At 32.6% G+C, this 20929-nt stretch overlaps 1 protein-coding gene across 1 annotated transcript in view; it reads left to right on the top strand.

Annotated features, from left to right (window-relative positions):
* The window catches only part of LOC110626432 (lysine-specific demethylase JMJ25-like), a 32934-nt gene extending 27768 nt beyond the window's left edge, over nt 1-5166 (top strand). The window contains 1 exon segment of the mRNA XM_043961570.1: nt 4793-5166. Coding sequence (XP_043817505.1) covers nt 4793-4862 — 70 coding nt within the window. The 3' untranslated portion in view covers nt 4863-5166.
* Nucleotides 5167-20929: the final 15763 nt, after the last annotated feature.

The raw sequence follows: 20929 nt of genomic DNA, 5'->3' as shown, positions 1-20929 counted from the left end.
TTTCCTGCAGATTCAGTCCCCATGGCCCAATCAAATATTGCTCATTCTGGTAATTCTTTTGCTCATCTAACCAAGTCTTTATCCATTGGTTCATGGAATCTCGACTCTGGTGCTTCTGATCATATCTCTGGTAATTTCAATCTCTTTTCTACTCTTGTTTCACCTTCTACACCATCTAAAGTCACATTAACTAATGATTCATAAACTCAAGTTAAAGGGATCGATAACGTATATCTCCTTTCTTTTATCCCATTGACTAATATTTTATTTACCCTGAATGTCCATATAATCTAATCTCTATTAGCAAATTGACTAAAGATCTTCACTGTTTAGTCATCTTTATTGCTGAATCTGTGGTTGTGCAGGACTAGAGTATTGGTAAGATGATTGGAGCAGGATATGAGTCACAAAGATTGTACTATTTTTCCACTTCTAACTCTCCAATTGCTTTTGTGTCTACCACTTCTGTTGAACTCATTTATAGTCGTTGGGGACATCCAAGTCTGAACAAGTTATAAAAACTAGTTCCTAGTCTCTCTTTCTTGCTTTCTTTAGAATGCAAGTCTTGTCAACTTGGGAAGCAAACTCAAGCTTCTTTTCCCAAGCGAGTCAATAATAGGGCAACTTCTATGTTTAACATTATTCATTAAGATATTTGGGGTTTAAGTCGGGTTAGTCTGAGATTTCAATATTTAGTTATCTTTATTGATGACTATTCCCATTGCACTTGGTTTTTTCTGATAAAAAATTTGAATTGTTCTCTATTTTTCAGAAGTTTTATGCTAAAATCCATAATCAATTTGGTGTTCACATTAAGATATTACGAAGTGATAATGCAAGGGAATATTTATTTTTCTCATTCACTTATTTCTTGTTTACTCAGGGTATTACTCACCAAACTTTTTGTTCTTATACCCCACAATAAAATAAAGTTGCCGAGCAAAAAAATCGACATTTAATTGAAACAGCTTGCACCTTACCCCTATATCACAATGTTTCGTTGCATTTTTTAGGGGAAGCTGTCCTTACTGCTTGTTACTTGATTAACCGAATGCCTTTTTCTGTTTTACTGTATCAAAGTCCTCATTCTGTTCTATTTCTTAATCAGAATTCCATCCAGTTGTCTGTGCGTGTTTTCGGATGTATATGCTTTGTTCATAATTGTACTCTTGGCAAAGACAAACTCCAACCCAAATCATGTCTTTCTCGGCTATTCACAGCTTCAAAAAGGTTACAAATGCTATGACCCTACTACTAACAAATATTTTTTGTCTGCAGATGTCACCTTTTTAAAAACCTTTTCTTACTTTTTTCTAGTCCAGCACACAAAACCTTTGTTCCTAGAGCTTTACCTATACCTCCGACTCTTATTTCTCCTCTGCCTCAAGTATGTCCATCTCCCACTTCTATGCCACCTATTTAGGTCTACACATGTGGACCTCACCCATCTGCTAATAATAATGACATTTCTCTCCCTGATGCAGGTACTTCTAATGACTCACTTCCCTTTCTATCATCACCTACTTCGGTCATGCCTTCAGTAGCAACAACTACCCCTCTTACTTTTCGAAAAGGTATTCGTTTTTTTTCGAAATTCTCATTCCATTTATAATTTTGTGAGTTACCATCATTTGTCTCCTTATTATATTTTTGTTTCTGCTGTCTCATACCCAAGACAGTTAGAGAAGTATTGGATCATCTTGGTTGGTGTAATGACATGGTTGAGGAAATGACTGTTCTTTATAACAATGGAACTTGGAAATTGATATCTTTACCACCTAACAAGTCTACTGTTGATTGTCGATGGATTTATATAGTTAAGGTGGGACCTGATGGCAAAATGGATTGCCTTAAAGCTCGCCTTGTGGCTAAAGGTTACACAGATTTTTTGGCTTGGTTACAGTGGTACTTTCTCTTCAGTTGCCAAAATAGCTTATGTTCGCCTCCTTATCTCATTGGTTGCAATTAGTCACTAGACCCTTCATCAACTGGACATTAAAAATGTCTTTTTTCATAGAGAGCTCGACGAAGAAGTTTATATGGAGCAACCTCTGGGGTTTATTGCTTAGGGGGAGTTAGACTTAGTATGTTGTCTTCGGCGCTATTTGTATGGACTAAAATAGTCTCCAAGTGTATGGTTTGGACGATTTGGCACTGTAGTTCAACAGTTTGAAACGTCTCGAAATAATTATGATCATTCTGTATTTTTTCGTCATAGTGGTAATAGATGCATCTACTTGGTGATCTATGTTGATAATATTGTCATTAAACAAGTACTCCAAAAATTAAATTCAAGTATGACAACTTCTAGTGTCCCTTGATTTTTAGAAAGAAACAAAAGAAAGATGGACAGGAGAAAATAACAAGCAACATATGTAAGAGTTTCAGCTATGGAAGGAAAATGTATAAAAGAGCTATTTTTCTCCCATTATAAGATTATCCATTGCTAGTGGTATACTGATAGAAGTATCCCAACCAAGGCCTCCGAAAGTATAGGCCATGATCCAAAGACGGTGAAAATCTATTATACAAGGAATGTGAGGGAAAAAGAATTTGTGGAAAATGTAATGGAAGAATCTATTATACAAGGAATGTGAGGGAAAAAGAATTTGTGGAAAATGTAATGGAAGAGCCCAAAGGTGAGGCTGGAGAAAAAGACAAAATTGGAGGTTATGCAGTTGGGAGAAATTCACAGAAGGCAATCAAAAGGGAACATTGAGCTGAAGGGCCACGAATACTCATGACTAAATAAAGCACTTCAGAAAAGGGATGGAGGGTTAGTTTTCTTTTAAGGCAGCTTTTGCTGGGCAGCTTGAGCTAGACGGGAGTCTCTCCTGGTTTCTATTGTTTTATTTTTCTTTGTATTTAATGTTATGATAGGAAGTTAGTGTTGATTGTAAACAGTAATTTGCTGCCATCTTCACTAATATAACTAGGGGTGAGCATGTTTGATTCGATTTGGTTTAAAATTTTGAAAAGCCAAATAAACTGAACTCATTAAAAATATATACCAAATCCAACTGAATATTAAATTAAACTGAATTAATTCAGCTCGATTTGTCAGTTTTAAATTTATAAAATCACTTATAATGGCAACATCAAATCAAAAGAAATACAATCCAGATTTCCTCAAGAATTTAGCTTTTAAGAAGCTTGATTTAACTTAAATCCACAAACATATACAAATACAATAGCTATGATGTATTTCACCAACAAAAAAAAGGGGAAAGAAAAAAGAAATACAAATTAGTAAAAAAAAAATTACGAACAAATCAACAAATAGATCTAAAAAGAAAAATGAAGAAAAAGAGAAATGGGAAAAGTAACTAGGACCGACCTTGCAACAAATAGAAACTTCAACCTTGCAAATAGGAAGAACAATACAACATACATATTTGAATTTAAAAAATAAGTAAACCTGATCCTGAAAATGATATTGCTTTCTAGGAATCCAAGTATTATAGATCTAATATTTTATAAGTGATCGTCTCTAGTGTAAATGGCATAGATCCATATTCTGAAACCCTTCATTTGGCATGATTTATTTTGTAAGAAAGGATTTAAATGAATTTTTGCAAAATTATGCATGCTTTCATTTAGGAGTGAGAAGCGACAAGTAGATAGGAGGAAGAAGATGAGAAGGCTGCTACTGTCTCTATGGCTTGAAGAGTTAGCATTTGAGAAACTAAAGAATATATCAAGATCATCAGAAATAAACAGATAAGATTTAGTTAAATTAAAAGAAAAAAAAAAGAAATAAACTTGTGTAGCCTTGGAGATTTGAACTTGGGACGTTGAGGTTTATATGCAATGGAGTAACTCTAGGCTACAAATGACTAAATGCTTTTTTATCTTTAAATTTGTATTATTTCGGTTCGGTTTGGTTTGGTATTACTGCATTATTTTCATTAAAACCAAAACTGAACTGAATAGACTAAAATTTTTAAATTTCTTAATCCGAACCAAAATTCCAAATTAAATTGGTTTTGTCGGTATTTTCCATTTAAACGGAATCTGCTCACACCTAAATGTTAACTGTCATCAATTCCTCCCAACTTGTCATTCATATTTATTTTGTTGTTCCTCACTCTATCATAGTGAATATGAACTTCAAAAAAATACAATGTGGTTTCAGGTATTGACGTTTAAGTGAAAGTATTATTATTAACATCAGAATGGTCTTATTATGTTTTCTCTTGCATTTTTCCTCCCCTCCATTAAGTGCAAGCTGACATGACGAGACATTGTGATAGTACAAGTATGAGTTCCCATTTTTACTTGGTTGTTGGCTTAAGTGTATTTTACCACCAACTTTCTATATGCTCTAAAAGTGAGCTTGAGCTAAGCTGTAGGCATAACGAAATAAAGTTGAGTACTGTTCATCTGCAGCCTCATTTCGATGTGTTTAGTTTTGCTGTATTTATCTGGAGTTTCGGCATGAACTTTGCTGTGACCCTTTGTGAGTTGCTGTATTATGTGTTTATTGAAATTTGAATGTGTTTGTATTAGTTTCATTGAGAGGTTTGGAGTTGTCGTAAATTAGGCATAAGCTGACAGTTTTGACCATAGTTTGATGTATTACTGACACTCACAAATATGAATGGATGATCCGGTTTCAATTGTATAACGTAGCTGCAATATGGTTCTGCTGAAATCAATTTCAATTATTGAACATTTTTTGTTAATATAGATTCTATCCAAAGCTCTTAAAGTTTTCATTTTTCAGTGGGATAATGTTGTCAAAATTTCTCCAGTTAATTAGTTGAATAAAGAGTTTGAACTTGATTTACAGGCCTCGGTGCAGAGAGGAAAATCAAACTGCAAAGAAACAGAAAAGCAAGAAACGGAAATCTTCAGGGTGATAGACATGCTTGGTAGCTATGCCTTTATTTCAGCATTATTGTATAACTGTTCGTTAGGCTACTAATGCCCCGTAAACTTTTTTTTTTGGTTTATTGTTTACCCATGCCACTGTTAAATCATCCTTGGCAGAAATATTTTGTGCTGTATATAAGTCGGTAATCTCTCATGTCTACTTGTTACTTTCATTGAAGAATTTCTCATTCATTCTCGTGGGAACAGGTGAGCCAAGGATAAATTTTGTGTTTCTCCTAGAGTGGTTGAATGGGAAACTAATTGATAACATCATTGCTCTGTTTAATTTGTGCAATATGTGTTATCATGTTGAAAAGAACTTACTGTTTATGAATTTTGCTAATTCACAATAAATTTTATTATAGGGCAGAATTGTCATGTAAATTATTCAGAAATTGCCTCATTCTTGATTTTTTTAATTAATTATTATTGCCTGGATGTAGTTTCATATATTTTCTACTGTTAGTAAATAAAAACTGCATTCCAACAATGAAATTGAAGACTTGATTTTGGTATTGGATGCTTAACTGGCAAAGTGTAGTAAATTTCTTTCAGCTAAAACATCGTTTGTTAAATTTAATTGCAAAAATGAAATAAAAATTATCATTGCATTCCGGAGTTCAACTTGAGAAATTGGTCACCATTTCTAGTCAAATCAAATGAAATAAGAATGAAGTGAAAACTCCATAAACTTAAAAAAAAAAGTTGGTTAAATTAGTTTATAAGTTTTGAAAGTAAACTGACTAATTGTTTATATATTCTGTGAATTTACAAGTTTGAGTTTATATACTAAAAAAAAAGTTGGGGTGGTCAATTTTTTATTTTGATACTTGTAAATATTAAATTTATAAGTTGGCTAGATTAAATAAATTACTATATTATTTTTATTGAACTTTAAAATTTCATCACATTTTATTTAATATAATTTTTTATAATTTCAATAATAAATAGGCTTATAAACTATTTATAATTAAATATATATAAAAATTAAAAAAAAAAAAAAAACAGAATTGCTATAAATTTTAAAAGTTTACAAGTTTCAAATAATAGTGCTTATAAGATAATTTTTATAAGTAAAGCCAAACCCTCTTTAAATGTAATTGATTTACCTATTCCCTAATCCTCTTTAGTTTGTGGATAGAAATTTATTACCCTGAGTAAGATTTCTTTAATGAAATGAAATCCACATTTGATTATTACAAGTTGGGCATGATGAGATACCCTGTGTCAGAAGACGAGAGGAAGGCATGACTAGGGATTGCAACGGGTAGGGTACCCACGAAATTGGGAGTACCCAAATCCGAACCCGATTATATATAAAATTTTCAAATCCGTCCCAAATTCGTTTAGTGTTTTAATTTTACTACCCGTACCCGTTCTAAATTCGTTTAGCAATACCCGCACACTACCCGAACCCGATCGACTTGTAAAACCATTCTTCTCAGCAGTAGGGTCAACCAGATTCAATAGTTTATGAGAATGACGCAATCTGATATTAGTGGAGTCACCACCTGATGGAACGATCAAGGGTGCCCCATCCCCAACAAGCCCATCAAAACTGATTGTTTTTACAGTATCTGATTGTAATTTTAGCCAATTTTCCTTTTCCAAAACCATTTTAAGTGCCTGAAAAAAGAAAAGAGTATTTTTTCTTTCATGTTTTTAGCATAATTCCAGTATGTGTTACTTTACTACTAAACTAGCAGTTCCGAAAATAGATAGCTACTGACTACAACAAGCATGTCAGCCAGAACCCCCAGAGTTTGCAGTATAATATTCAAAACAATATTGACAAATGCCAAGCATCCAAAAAAACCACAAGAGAAGATGACAACAGCAAAAAGAAAGGTTAGGAAAACCCTGACAAAAGATGCTCAAAAAATCAATCCATGAGACTAAATATATCAATGTGCCAAAAGATGTAAAGTTTATCTGCATAACATTTAAACTGGAAAATACATTAACCTGGTAAGTGAAGAGTTGTCTCCGACTGGAAAGTGGGAGATGTCGCCACACTGGAGAGAGAAGGAGATATCGCTGACCGGAGAGAGAGAAGATTTATCGTCAACTGGGGAGAGAAAGGAGACGTTGCCGGTGCCGATTGAGCTGCCGGCACTCGTCAAGTGAAGTGGGGGAGAGATACGTTGACTGGGAAGTGGGAGATATTGCCGACTGGAGAGAGAGAAGGAGATATCGCTGACTAGGGAGAGGAAGCAGATGTCGCCGATGCCGACTGGGCTGCCGGCAGTTGTCAGTGAAGTGGGAGAGAGGCGTCGATTGGAAATTATGGGAAGGGAAGGGGGGAGAGAGGCGCCGACAGAGAGAGAAGCTCGAGTAAAATGAGAAAATGAATTAGAGATAAGGAATTAGGGTTAGTATAGCTAAATGGGTTCGGGTAACGGGTATCCGATCACCTAATCCCGAACCCTATCCGAATCCGAGACGGGTAAAATTTTTCAAACCCGAATCCGCCCAAATCCGTTTTGTAAATACCCAAATCCGTCCTAATAGGGATTGGGCGGATCGGGTACCCGTGAAAACCCGCCCGCCTGCCATCCCTAGGCATGACTTGTGTTGTGTCTCTTTCATGTAGCCATAAATTAGTAGCAAATGGGCATTGAAAGAACAAATGAACTACATCCTCCTCATAACTTTACACAAACTGGACAACAAGTTGGGACCTCAACTCTACGAGTTTTCATATTCATCCTCGTAGGAAGTACATTTCAACTCATATGTTAGACCAAGTCTTCAACCTTATCTGGTACTTTAACATGCCACAACTTCTTCCAAGAAGGTGATGGTAAAGGTGGAATGAAAGTAGCACAACCTTGTCGTGAAATGAGCTTCCAATAACCACTATAAACACTGTAAAACCCTCATCGTGAACCAAGCCAGATCCATGTATCCGAACAAACATATTTACTTAAAGGAATTGCTGAATCAATTCCACATCTCATGCAACAAAAGCACTTTGTAATCGAGGTAGATTCCATGTCCAAGGAACTAGGTGGAGAAAATCTGCCACCTTCAAACTGTGCAACCCCATGGAAGGAATGGAGCAGACATATGGGTTTCCAGAACATGGTAACCATGGATTGGTCCAGACATTTATGGATACACCATCTTCTACGCATCTACAAACCCTGTTTTGAAGAAAACTCTCAATTCAAGGATACTCCTCTAGACAGAGCTAGAAGAATGCCCTATAGTTGCCTCCAAGAAGGAACAATTAGGATAATACTTAGCACTAAAAATCCGACTAGCTAACGAATAGGGATCAAAAAGTAAATGCTAGCCTTATTTAGCTAACAAGGATAAATTGAATACATGCAATTTGTAGAGACCCATGCCAGTTGAATCGTTTCTAATACAAGGCTTATCTAACTCTGTAAGAAAAAAAAACAAGCTCTGATATCTCGGTTGGAAAAATAAAAGGAAACTCTTATAATATATTCGATTTAGAAGGAAAAATAAATGTCTAAAACTGAAATTAGATAACTAAAAATATAAAATAGATATATAAAACTAGACAGAAAGAACCAAAAAAACAGAATATCACACTTCTGTATAAAAATACCAAATGTCTAGCAACAAAACCAAATATCAAATGCTGAATATTTGGTATTTTTATATAGAATCATGATACTCTTGTTAACAACCCATACTTAAGCATGGCTACATTACTTGCCTTACGCTCAAATTATTTTTATTTAATTTTTTCACTAAATATATCTTATCAAGAAAACTTATTACTGTAAATATTTCAGCGACCAACACTCCTCCTTGAGATTTTTGCTGTGAATTCTAGAGCTCCTCCTTAAATGCAACCAAAGATTCACCACTGTTCAAAATTTAGAGAAAATAGTAGATATCTAAATACTGAAATCAGATATTTAGAATTGAAATACAGAACAATTTCAATTGATTTTCGCTACTCCTCAAACAACAAACCATAAAAAGAAATGGCTAACAACCTTTTAATAATAAAGTTGTAAATTAAGTGGTTTATGGACAAGCATTAGCTCCCTTCAAAAAAGATTTTTGCAGTTTATGGACTTGTCGGTCCCTTCCACAAAGGTATTTACAGTTTATGCACATGCCAGTCGGTCCCTTTAACAAAGATTTTCCATAGTTTATGGATATGTCGGTCCCTTCAATAAAGATTTTACACATATCAGTCTGAAACAAGTTTAAAGATATTGAGATATTCACAAATTTATATTAATTTATAAACATGCAAGTTTCTCACAAATTTTAGATAGTCTATAGACATGTAGGTCTCTTACAAATATTTTTACAGACATGTGGATCCCTTTAAACAAGTTTAGAAAATTACCTTCCAAACAAAGAAATACAAAGAAACTCTCATAGCTTCTTCAAATATGAAAATTGAAGATAAAAATAACAAACTTTCATAAGAACAAACTTCATTTCAATAAAAATAATAAATTGGTTTCTAATACCACCGTTGGAAAAAATAGAAGGAAACTTTGATAACATGTTCAATTTAGAATGAAAAACAGATGTCTAAAATTGATATTAAATACCAAAAAATAAAAAATAGATATTTAAAATAAGATAGAAAGAACTTAGAAAAATAGAGTATCACGATTTTGTATAAAAATATCAAATGTCCAGCAACAAAAATAAAGATCAAATGCTGAAACTTTAAATTTAACAAATACATAACAAAATATTCAAAATACCACAACAAAGGAGATGAAAAGATGAAGAGAAAATAAATATTAAACTTAAATAAATAAAAATAGAGTAATACAAATAAATTTTTTCTTCTTTTTCTTCTTCATCTTTTCAGAACGCTTTTATAGAAATCCACACTTCTCTCTCTTTCTTCTCTTCCTTACATTTTTATAGCACAATATCTTTCTTTTTATAGGCAAAGGAGAAGTCTTACAAAGTCAACAACCCATGCTTAAGCATAGATATATTACTTGTCTTACTCAAATTCTTTTTTATCTAAATTTTTTACCAAACATATCTAATCAAGAAAACCCGTTGCAACAAATATTTCGGCGGCCAACAAACTCATCCAATGAATACTAGCCATAGTCTAACCCGAACTCCATAAAAAACTATTCATCATACGTTCTATACGAGTGTAGATATCCCAAGGCAATAAAAAAAACACTCATTTTATAGGAAGGCATTGCCTGAGCAACAAATTTAAGAAGGATTTCCTTACTCGCTCTTAAAAGTGAATAAGGCTTCCAATCTTGTAAATGTCTCCAAAACTTTTCCTGAACAAACCTAAACATCTCATATTTATTCCGGCTAATAAGTGATGGTAAACCAAGATAAGCCTTTGCAGTTTTCATCAATGATCAAATAAACTCATTTTTCTTCCTTTCCTTTGACCTAAATAAAATTATAACTTTTTGATTAAATTTAAATAGCATATTTTTTTAAAAAAAAGCATATAATAAAAATCATTTTAATTTTTAACTTTTTAAAATTATCAAATATATAATATCTAATAAAATTAAAAAACCAAAACTAAAACATCCATATAACCTATTTAACAACCTAAAAACAAGAATCCAATTGTCTCTTCTTCTCATTCATTTTCTTGTTCCATAAGCATTTATATAATCTCAATCATTTCACAACCGAAATCCAAACTATTTTCTTCTTCTACTTTTCATCTTCTTCCCACAATCACTTCACAATTCAGATGAGTGATCCTCTTTGTCGAGTTATTGAATTCATCACAACTTCATTGCCCTACCATGTATATTGGCGATGCCACAATATAATGTTATAGGTTGTATAGGCACTTGGATTTGGATTGATATAACGGCTTTGGTATGCCTTTATCATACTTAACTTGATACAGAGCAATTAGTCTTAAATTTTATGACATATTTGAACTGGACCTTATTTTTGCTGTCGACGTCCGATGGAGACTCACGATAGCTTTTTGGAAAGGAAATTTTGAGACGTACGACTTTCAAAAGTGTGACAAGGACCAAAAGATTTTTACAAAGTTCAAGGCGAAAATTTTATCATTTAGAATGTCAATTTTGCATTTTAATTATTTTTTTGGATATTTTTATAATTTTACATATTAGAGTTTTTTATATTATAAATAATATTTCCTTGACTATTTGAGATACTTTTCAATTTTTAAGAATTTCAATAAGATTTTTCGGATTTTAGTCTCTCATTTCTATTGTTTCTTCTTAACCAAATGTTATTGGTTAAAAATCCAGACGGAATCTAATCAGTCCAATATCATAACTCTATCTTGTAAGAATAAAAACATCTAGCAAAACAAGCATATCCATTCCCTCTAACTAAGATAGGACAACCTATAACAAATAATAAAATTTTTCTATCAACACTGATTGAACATAAAAATTTACTATTATCCACTAACATATAACCTAATTTATATTATCTATAAAAAAATTGAAACTCAACAATTTATAAAAACTTATCATATAAAATTTATACTATGTAACTAACAAATATTGTTTAAAATCATAAAATAAATGCACATTATATATTAATTTTATATTAGTAAGAATTATTTTAAATAATTAAATATTATACTTTCAATTAATAAATAAAAATAAAGTTAAAATTGATTAACCAGAAGAGAATTTTTTGTTGCGTGAGAAAAAGATGAGAGGATTTATTTTATTGAGAGAGCTGTGTGCATGAGAAAAATGAGAGGGAGGTTGAGATGAGATGATTTGTATTCATCACAAAGATGTGGCAGACAGCAATTTTATTTAGAAAAAAATAAGTTATTACCACGCTACAAAGGCATGGTAATATATTTAAAATGTAAGGGCACAGTCAAACTTACAGGAGGCATCAGGCACACCTCTTGCAAGATGGGAGATTCTCCTATTACACTCAGTAAGGTAATTACTCTAGTTCTCAAAAAAAATTTTCTCAATCCGTGATTTAAATATTTTTTGTCTTACTATGCAAAAAATTCCAAAGATAAAGCTATGATTTTTGCAACTGACACTATCTAATGTTGTTGAACCTAGATTGATGACGTGACCTGAATGGAGCTATATTGTGATTAGCTAGGCCTGTAAGAAAGAGAACATAAGGTAGTGGGTACCCGTAGCAGTTACACCTACATTCAAGTTTGTAAATTAAAGAAAATGACAAATATAATGTTTTACAACTCAAGAGTAGTGTGAGAACAGCGTACCTTTACTTATGTGATTGTTCTCATTTTATACTGTTAGAAGATGGAGATAAATATAATATTCTCTGATAATCTGGCGATAATGTGGCCGGCTCATTGGTAAGGTATCTTCACCTGCTAATTGATCAGGAATCCCGTGATCGCAGACGTAAAGGGGATTGTAGCTTTTTAACAGTAACTTCCTTATGGAGACTCGCCTTGAAGTTAAGAGGGCGAATCTATCCGACCTGAGGCTGATCTTTCTTGAAGCCGACCTGAAGAGCCCAGGTCTTCTTTTCTACGGGTGGAACCGCGTATAGATTTATCAGATCCTTTCCACGTGGCTTTGTCTTATAGTGACAGCTCACTGCCTACTTTGGACGAGTTTCATGTAGCATTAGAGGTCCTTTGCTAGTTTTCGATTCTTTAGATTCAAAAATGACAGTTGTCTTTATGATCTGGGTCATGTAGCTTATTTGTCCGGGTTGAGTGCAAGATGTCCTTGCTTTCTTCTTGCTTGCCCTGCCCACCAGTCAGGTCCAAGATCTTGTCTGATAAAAAATTATCCGAGTGATGTAGCAATACCTTAATGAGCTTACGGGCATTTCTTAGTCCTGACATGCTTCCGAGCTTTCTCTAGCCCTGACTGGCTTACGAGCATTTCCTGACCTTGATGTGCTTTCAGACATTCTCCAACCTTGACGAGGGCATTTACCAGCCCCTGCGAGCTCCCTGGTCTTTTACACCCCTGACAGGCTTCCGTGTATATTTCCAACCCTGACAAGCTTTTGGGCATTTTCTCAGCCTTAACAAGCTCCTTGGCTTTTGATAGCCTTAATGGTCTTCCTGGCATTTTACAGTCCTATTGAGTTTCTAGGCATTTTCTAGCCCTGACAAGCTTTCGGACATTTTCTAGCCCTTGCAAGCTCCTTGCAAACTTCATTTACTCACTTCGCAGCCTGTCCTGGCGATTGTCAAAAAGTCTCACCCACCTACAAAAGTTCTAGATCTTCAAAAATGATTGTAAGAGCATCAACACGTGCTAGAAGTGATTGTAAAAGTAATTATATGTGCCTGTGATCCTTTTTGTGAGATGAGACCAATGCTCTTGGCTGCATGCCCTGTCTCATACTTCCCTTGCAGCCTAGGAATCAAATACCTTGAAAACTTCTCGTGAAGCGAGAATAACACCCGGTTGGTCGGCTGACTGTGCAGTTGTCGAGGCCGGTAAAAAATAACCTTTTTGGTTATCCACAATTTTACACCTGTAGATAGTGGCAAAAGGATCGAATCCACAGGGAATTGATACTTACCTATTTTTCTTATCAAGACCAAGTAAATAAACTGAAAATAAAGTAAAAGGGCGGGAGTTTTGAGGTTTGATGAATCAAACTAATATTAAAAGTAATAAAGTAAAGAGAATTCAATAATGAGAAAAATCTAGTTGAAGAATTGGATCCACTTCAGTTATTAGGATTGATCATTGACACTTATATTCTTTTATTTGACTCAATAAATTAGTTATGGGGGTGGAAGACGCTTCTCACCACCATATCCCTCATTAAGCATAGATTAACTATGAAACTCTCTAATTAATCACTAATCAACAAGTTGCCAAGGAACATCCTTGGGGTTTTTAGCATCATACAACTGTCAATTGCATTAAGAAATAGAGAGACTTAATTCTAGCTATCCAAACATATGGTGATATTACTAGATTATGCAATCTCATTGGTTTTTATACCAAGGGTTACTTGTATTTGAATAATTCAAGCAATTACGGACTTCAAACTATCAAAACTAACAAATTATTACTTTGAAATCAAGAATCAGTGGGCCCTATTGATCTAAATAACAAAGAAACAATGGAATTAAACATGAAATTATATAAATATTGATAAATAAAATATAAACAACATGTGTTCAGATCTCACAATCCATAAACAAATTGAAGTTTCACCTAATCTTCAACTAGAAAAAGGGGTTTCAGCCACTCATGACTGAAACTAACACAAAAATAAAAGAAAGAAAATAAGAAAGATAGAGAAGGGCCGGCTGGGTGGCGCGCGGCTTCTGGTGTTGATCTCCGAAGATGAGAGATATCTCTTCTTTGCTGGTTTGGTTCTCTTTTTATAGCTGAATAAGCTGCCCTTTGTTTCCTTGTTGAAATGGAGTTCTCTTTCCCATTTAGATTTGAATTCTTGGAAGGTAATTGTATCTTTTTGAGATTTGGCTTCCTAGATATGTGGGATAGAGTGCTGAGGTATCTTGAAGATTTGCTGAGCTGTCCTCACGTGTTTGGGGAGGGAAAGACTTCTTAAAGGCTTGAATTCCAAGTTTCCCGTGTCCCTACTGTTCTGCTGTCGTGCAATTTGTTTGCCCGATCTATGTGGGCAAACAACTTGGTCAAACAGTCTGTCTTGGGTGTTGTCTGCCTCTCTGCTTCTGTTCTGCGAGGTTTATTTGCCCAATTTGCTTGGGCAAACAATCTGATCGAACAACAAATCTATACTTTTCTCATCCTTCTCTCATTTCAGCTTCAACTTGGTTTGGGCAAACCGACTTGGGCAAATCAGGCTTGTTCTCTTTCATTCTCTTTTGGACAGTTTTAAGGCCATTTTCACCAAATTACCTTTTTACACCATTTTCTACAAAATAAGATCAAAACCACAAAATTAGGTAGAAAATGTGTAAATTAACATAAATAACAACATGAAAAATGGGTCTAAATTTGGCTTGATCATCGGCCTAGCTTATAGCCGCCTTGAGGCCTGGGCATTAAATGCCTTGAAAACTTCTCGTGAAGCGGGACTAACACTCGGTAGGTCGACCTGACTTATACTCGCCTTGCAGCCTGGCATGAAATGCCTTAAAAACTTCTTGTGAGCTGGGACTAACTACCAATCAGTCGGCCTGGCGTACACCGGCCTTGTGGCCTGGTATGAAATACCTTAGAAACTTTTTGTGAAGCGAGACTAGCACTCGGTCAGTTGGCCTGGCGTACACTCGCCCTATGGCCTGGCATGAAATGCCTTAGAATCTTTTTATGAAGCGAGACTAGCACCCTGTAAGTTGGCCTGGAATATACCCGCCTTGCGGCCTGGCATGAAATGCATTAAAATCTTTTCGTGAAGTGAGACTAGCACTTGGTAAGTCAGCCTAGTGTATACTTGCTATGTGGCCTGACATGAAATGCCTTGTTGTACGAGACCCATGCCCAACAAGGCTGCGGTCTTTTATGTTTGTTTGTTTCTATAGACCAATGCCCGGATTATATGCGACACCTATGCCTAATAGAGCCTCTTATGAATGTTTATTTTTTTGGACCAACACTTAAATTATATGTGAGACCCATGCCCAACGGAGCTGCAGTCTCTTATGAATATTTATTTCTGCGGATCAACGTCCGGATTATATGTGAGACCCATGCCCAATGGGATTGTGATCTCTTATGAATATCTATTTGTGCATACCAACGCCCGTATTATATGCGAGACCCGTGCCTAACGGGGCTGTAGTCTCTTATGAATTTTTGTTTCTATAGACCAATGTCCATATTATATGCGAGACTCGTGCCCAATGAAGCTGTGGTCTCTTATGAATGTTTGTTTTTGCGTCTCTTATCTCGCCTCCCAGCTTTCTCAGGGTTAAGATTAGGAGACCATTAAACTTCCTTGTCGTTTTTCTTGATCCATACTAAAATATGTGTTTGAGAGTCATTTAGGGGAGTGTAATTCTATACTTACCTCGATTATTCCTTCTTCGGGAGACTGAGTAACTTTTGGGTTCTCCCTCATCTCCTTGCTTTTCCAGCTTTTGGTCTTGCTTTTGACTCATCCTTTTGTCATCTTCTTGGTATTTTTGGACAGCCCGTATCGGCTTATAGTCGACGTTCTTCAGAGCGTCATCCAATGAGTCCCCTTCCTTAAACTTGTCTTTCCCTTTAGACCGCATCTAGATTGCCCTTGTTCGGAGCCTTGAGGTATCAATGGAGACTTCCTCCCTTCCATTGGGAGCTATGAGCGATGCCTCCTCTCGAGTTTTGCAATGCTCGAAAGTAACCTGTAACCTTCTAATGTACTGGAGCATTTGCTTAAGACTTAGATTGTTGAGATCTGCTTCATTAACCATTGATGACGTGTTTTGTCCACTGCCAAGAGTGAAAGAAATGATAGCATCCTCATCGATAGTAACGTTAGCAGCAGCTTGTGAATTATCGACCGTTTTGAGATATAAAATAGAGATTTCTTTTTAAGAGAGAATGGATAAGAGACCGGACTTAATCCAAATGAACTGAAAGGATTCAATGGATTTCTCGACAGCGGAACCAAATGATGTTGCTGAACTTAGATTGATGATATGGCTGGAATGGAGCTGCGCTGTGATTGGCTAAATCTGCAAGAAAGAGAACGTAAGATGATAGGTGCCCATGGCAGCCACTCTGACGCTCAAGTCAGTAAGTTGAAGAGAAGGGCAAGTATAATGTTTTAGAACTCAAGAGTAGTATGAGAGAATATCATACATTTGCCTCTATGATTGTTCTCCTTTTATATTGTTAGAAAATAGAGATAAATATAGTATTCTCTAATAATCCGGCGATAATATGGCTGGTTTGTTAGTAAAAGATTTTCACTGGCTAATTAGTCGAGAATTCTGTAATCGTAGATGTAAAGGGGATTTGCTGGATTATAGCTATTTAACGGTGACTTCCTTATGGAGACTCACCTTGAAGTTAAGAGGGTGAATCTGTCCGATTTAAAGCCAACCTGTTTTAAAGTCGACCAAAAGTGCACGTATCTTCTTTTCTACGGGTGGAATCGTATATAAATTTATTTGATACTTACCATATGACCCTATCTTATAGTTACAGTGATTGCCTACTTTGAACGAATTTCATATAGAATCACTATTTTTGCAATTTTGATATGCACACCGAGATTATTAGGGTAGAGAATAATTTGAAATTTAATTTCAATTGTTTCAATTTAAAATTTCTTTTAATTAGAATAGAAATTACCTATATATCCTATAATTAATTAGTAATCAAGATTTGTTTATATATTATAATAGAATCCACTTTGAACGATAAAAATAGCACTAAGTCAACCATGAGACATATCCCTAAATTGATATTTCAAATTAGGATAAAATTTTTGTAAAATTTTTTATTTTAGTTTAAATTACTGAAATTGAATGTTCGAATCAAATTGCAAGACCTCACAAATATTTAGTTTTTTCAAGTCAATTGGCTTTAATTAATTCATGAGATCTTTTTTTCATAAAATAGTTAGTCATTTAAAACATTAATTTCAATACTTTTAAGAACTCATTCATACAATAAAATTGTTTTAACTCGCTCATAATTTAATTTTTATAATTTTATATATTCTAACAATTTAGATAATGCAGTTTAAATAAATGTAAAAAATTAATTCTTAAAAAATATAATAATAATAATAATTTAACTATATTTTTCTTTAAGTTTTTTAAATGGTTTTGTGGCTTTTTTTTAAAAAATAATTTCTAGATTTATATTTTTTTGGTACGAATTTATATTTATACTCAGATAAGTTGTTATTCATATAGCTAGAGTTTATGTTGTCTGCTTTATCAGTATATTTATCTTCTCTGTCTTGTGGTGATCTTGTTCTTACACTGTGAGTTTTTTTTTTTTTTTTCGTCATGGAACCAAATTTTCTCTAATAGAAAATATTAAATTTATAATATAGTCCCTTAAAGATTAACAAATTCTATAATTTAGTACTTATTATTCTAATAATAAATAATTTAATATTTAAAATATTATTTTACTAATAAAATAATTTTTTTGTTAAAATTCACTATTAAATTATAATAATTTAATTAATCCTTTGAATTACATTTTTTGTAACACTTTAATTCTTTGAATATTAATAATTCAGTTTAATTCTTAGAGTTTTAATATATGTAACAATTTAATCTTTTTAATTTGAATTGACTTCTTCAATTAATGGTTAATTAATGGTAATTTTAATACAATAATTATTTCGTTAATAAAATAAAACCTAAATTATTTATTATTATAAAAGTACAGATTGAATTGTAAATTTTCCTAAACTTTAAGGACTATACTGTAAATTACCCTTTAATATATAACAATAGTTGAGAAAGTGTGGAGTGAATTTTGGATGGCTGCAACTGCAAGCGCCATGTGAAGGAGTGTATCTGAAGCTAATGCGGTGAAGGCGACGTGAAACCACTTCTGTGACAGTTTCCATTTTTGGCAATTCCCATGTTTTTATTATTCTCTTTTTTTTTTCTTTTCAAATTTATAATCTTTTGCTTTTATATTTATTTTTAATTTTATTTAAACATTTTCTTTTGTATGCTGAAATAAGTATACTTAATTAGTAGCAGTCAAAACAATATATATGTAGAGAGATATGGAAATCATTACATTGGCTGGCAGTTTCAGTGCATGGGGCAACTGGGATAAAATCATGATTCCAACAATTAAATGCTAACAGAAAAATTAACTCTGCTCACTATTTAGCTAACCCTGGTTTTTTCCAGGTTTGGCATGTCTGCTCTAACCATGGTTGCTAAATCCACGTTGAATTCATCATGGATTATGTTAAATTTGGATCAGACTCTTATTAGAGTCTCAGTTCTCAACAATCGATCTGTTTTACATTCATTTTTTAAATTGTGAGTACTTTAACTTTTATTTTCTGGAGTGCACGACTAATAGACAATCATAATTTTGATGAATTAACTTTTAAGATGAGTTAAACTTAATTCAAATTTGGTATGTTAGATTAATTTAATATTTAATTCAGTGTTTTTTCTATTTTTTTATAATAAAATTTTATTTTTTAATTTTTTTCGAGAACAATAATTTTTTTATAATAAAAAATATATTATATTATTTTTATAACTAATATTAAATAATTAATTTAAAATATTTAAAAATAATTAATATTATTACAAGATAAATGATTAATTATGGTAAAAAAATTTTAAAGGTAAAACTAATTAAGTTTTAAATAAATTTTTTAATAATTTATTTTTCAATTATGAAAGTTATATTTTTTATTTTGAATTTAAAAATATTTTTTATTATTGACAGATGAACGATTTTTTTTATTTTTTATTTATTTTACATAAAAATAAAAATTTTCTTATAAATAATATCAATCTTCACATTTTTCCTTTTGGTTATATATAACTTGACGTTTATATAAGCTCTATAATGGCTTCCTCCAGGACACAGGCTGTTCATAATGCATGCTTTTAATGGCTTAACTAGGGTTTCTCAAAATTTAAAATAAAAAATTCCCATACAATTATATTTTTTACAAATTTTTATTTCTCAAAATAATTATTTTCTAAATTAAAAGAAACGAAGAGGCTGTTAATGAAAACTTATTATGATTAGAAATATTTTTAAATTGAATTTTATATATCGAAACTAATCTTTAAAAAATTCTTAAGAATTGATTAAAAAAGAAAAAAGAAGTTCACATCTTTAGTTTCTCAAAGAAAAACTAAAGGTGCTTTTTATCCTATAGGCTAATTAAACAATATTCCAAGCATTAGCCATTAGCTCATATACAATGAATCATTTTCTGTAAATTAATGAGTGATTAATATTTCTATGTATAGTAAAAGATAGAAAAAAAAAAAGATTAGGTTACCCACAGGAAAATGAATTTGGTGGTATTAGAATACAATCATTAATTTAATTTTGTTTAGAGAAAATTATCATTTAATCTATATAGTATGAAAAAAATTTATTGATTAGACTTTTAATTTTAAAAAAATTATATTAAAATATCTATAAAATTTTAAAAAATCTATTAATTAATCAATTTATTATTTTAGTATTTAAATTTTACAAAAAAAATCTAAAATGCCATCAATATAAAGAGATTAATTAGTATATTTTTTAAAAAAATTTAGCAACATTTTAAAGTATTTTTTAAAATTGAGAATCAATAATTAATGAGTTTTCTCGTACTACAGAGATTAAATATTAAATAACTGAGATTAATTAGTAAATTTTTTAAAATCTTTAAAACATAGGGGACTAAATAATAATTTTTCATTTCCTTATTAAGTTGGCAATTATGATATTTAATGACCAATTAGCAATGCTTAAACCACGGATCCATAAAAAGAGCCACTCTCTCATTGGATTGTTACACTTTGTCGTTTCCTTGTAGGGTCTGGGCTATAGGCCAACCTCTTCATTAGAGTTTCTTATTTTTGTAAACCCTAGTTCTGTAACCATAGTTAAAACACTCCAAACTTGGCAAAGTTTCAAGGTAACTTGGCAGATCTGCTGGGAGAGTGGTTAACAGTCACAACACTCCTTTGTCCATCCTTCCATTACAGGACAATTGGAAAACTTATTACATAGAATAATTTTAAAGATAGAATAGTTTCCTTCTTCATTCTATTTAATACAAAGAACATCTCTAATTGTATAAGCAAAGAGATTAAAGATGCATAGGTATGGAAAGTTGTCTCTCTTTTCTTCTCTCTTTCTGTCCTGCAGTTTTATGAATTGCACCACATCAAAGAAGATGTTATATTTCTAGGTTTCAGAAACTTAGTTTCCATTTGTCATTTCTTTATGTCTTCTAGTCCTCATTGAACCTTCATGTTTATATAATTAGGAATTAGCTTTTTATTTACTTGCTATTATTTTTAGAATAAATTTCTATGCTTTTTTGTGATTTTGGGTATTAATCACTGGGTTTTATTTATTATTTTAAATTTATTTGCATGAAAAAAAGCAGGAAATTTTCAGGCTTGTGAAAAGCATATTGTCTTCTTTTATTTCGTCGACTTTCCCCAAAAGTAGAAGATTTGCAAAGATTAAAAAGCTTTTGGAAAATT

Source organism: Manihot esculenta, chromosome 11 (genome assembly GCF_001659605.2).
Source record: "Manihot esculenta cultivar AM560-2 chromosome 11, M.esculenta_v8, whole genome shotgun sequence".
Taxonomy (NCBI): Eukaryota; Viridiplantae; Streptophyta; class Magnoliopsida; order Malpighiales; family Euphorbiaceae; genus Manihot; species Manihot esculenta.
Note: the sequence above shows the minus strand (reverse complement) of the source record. Positions and strands in the feature narration are given on the sequence as shown.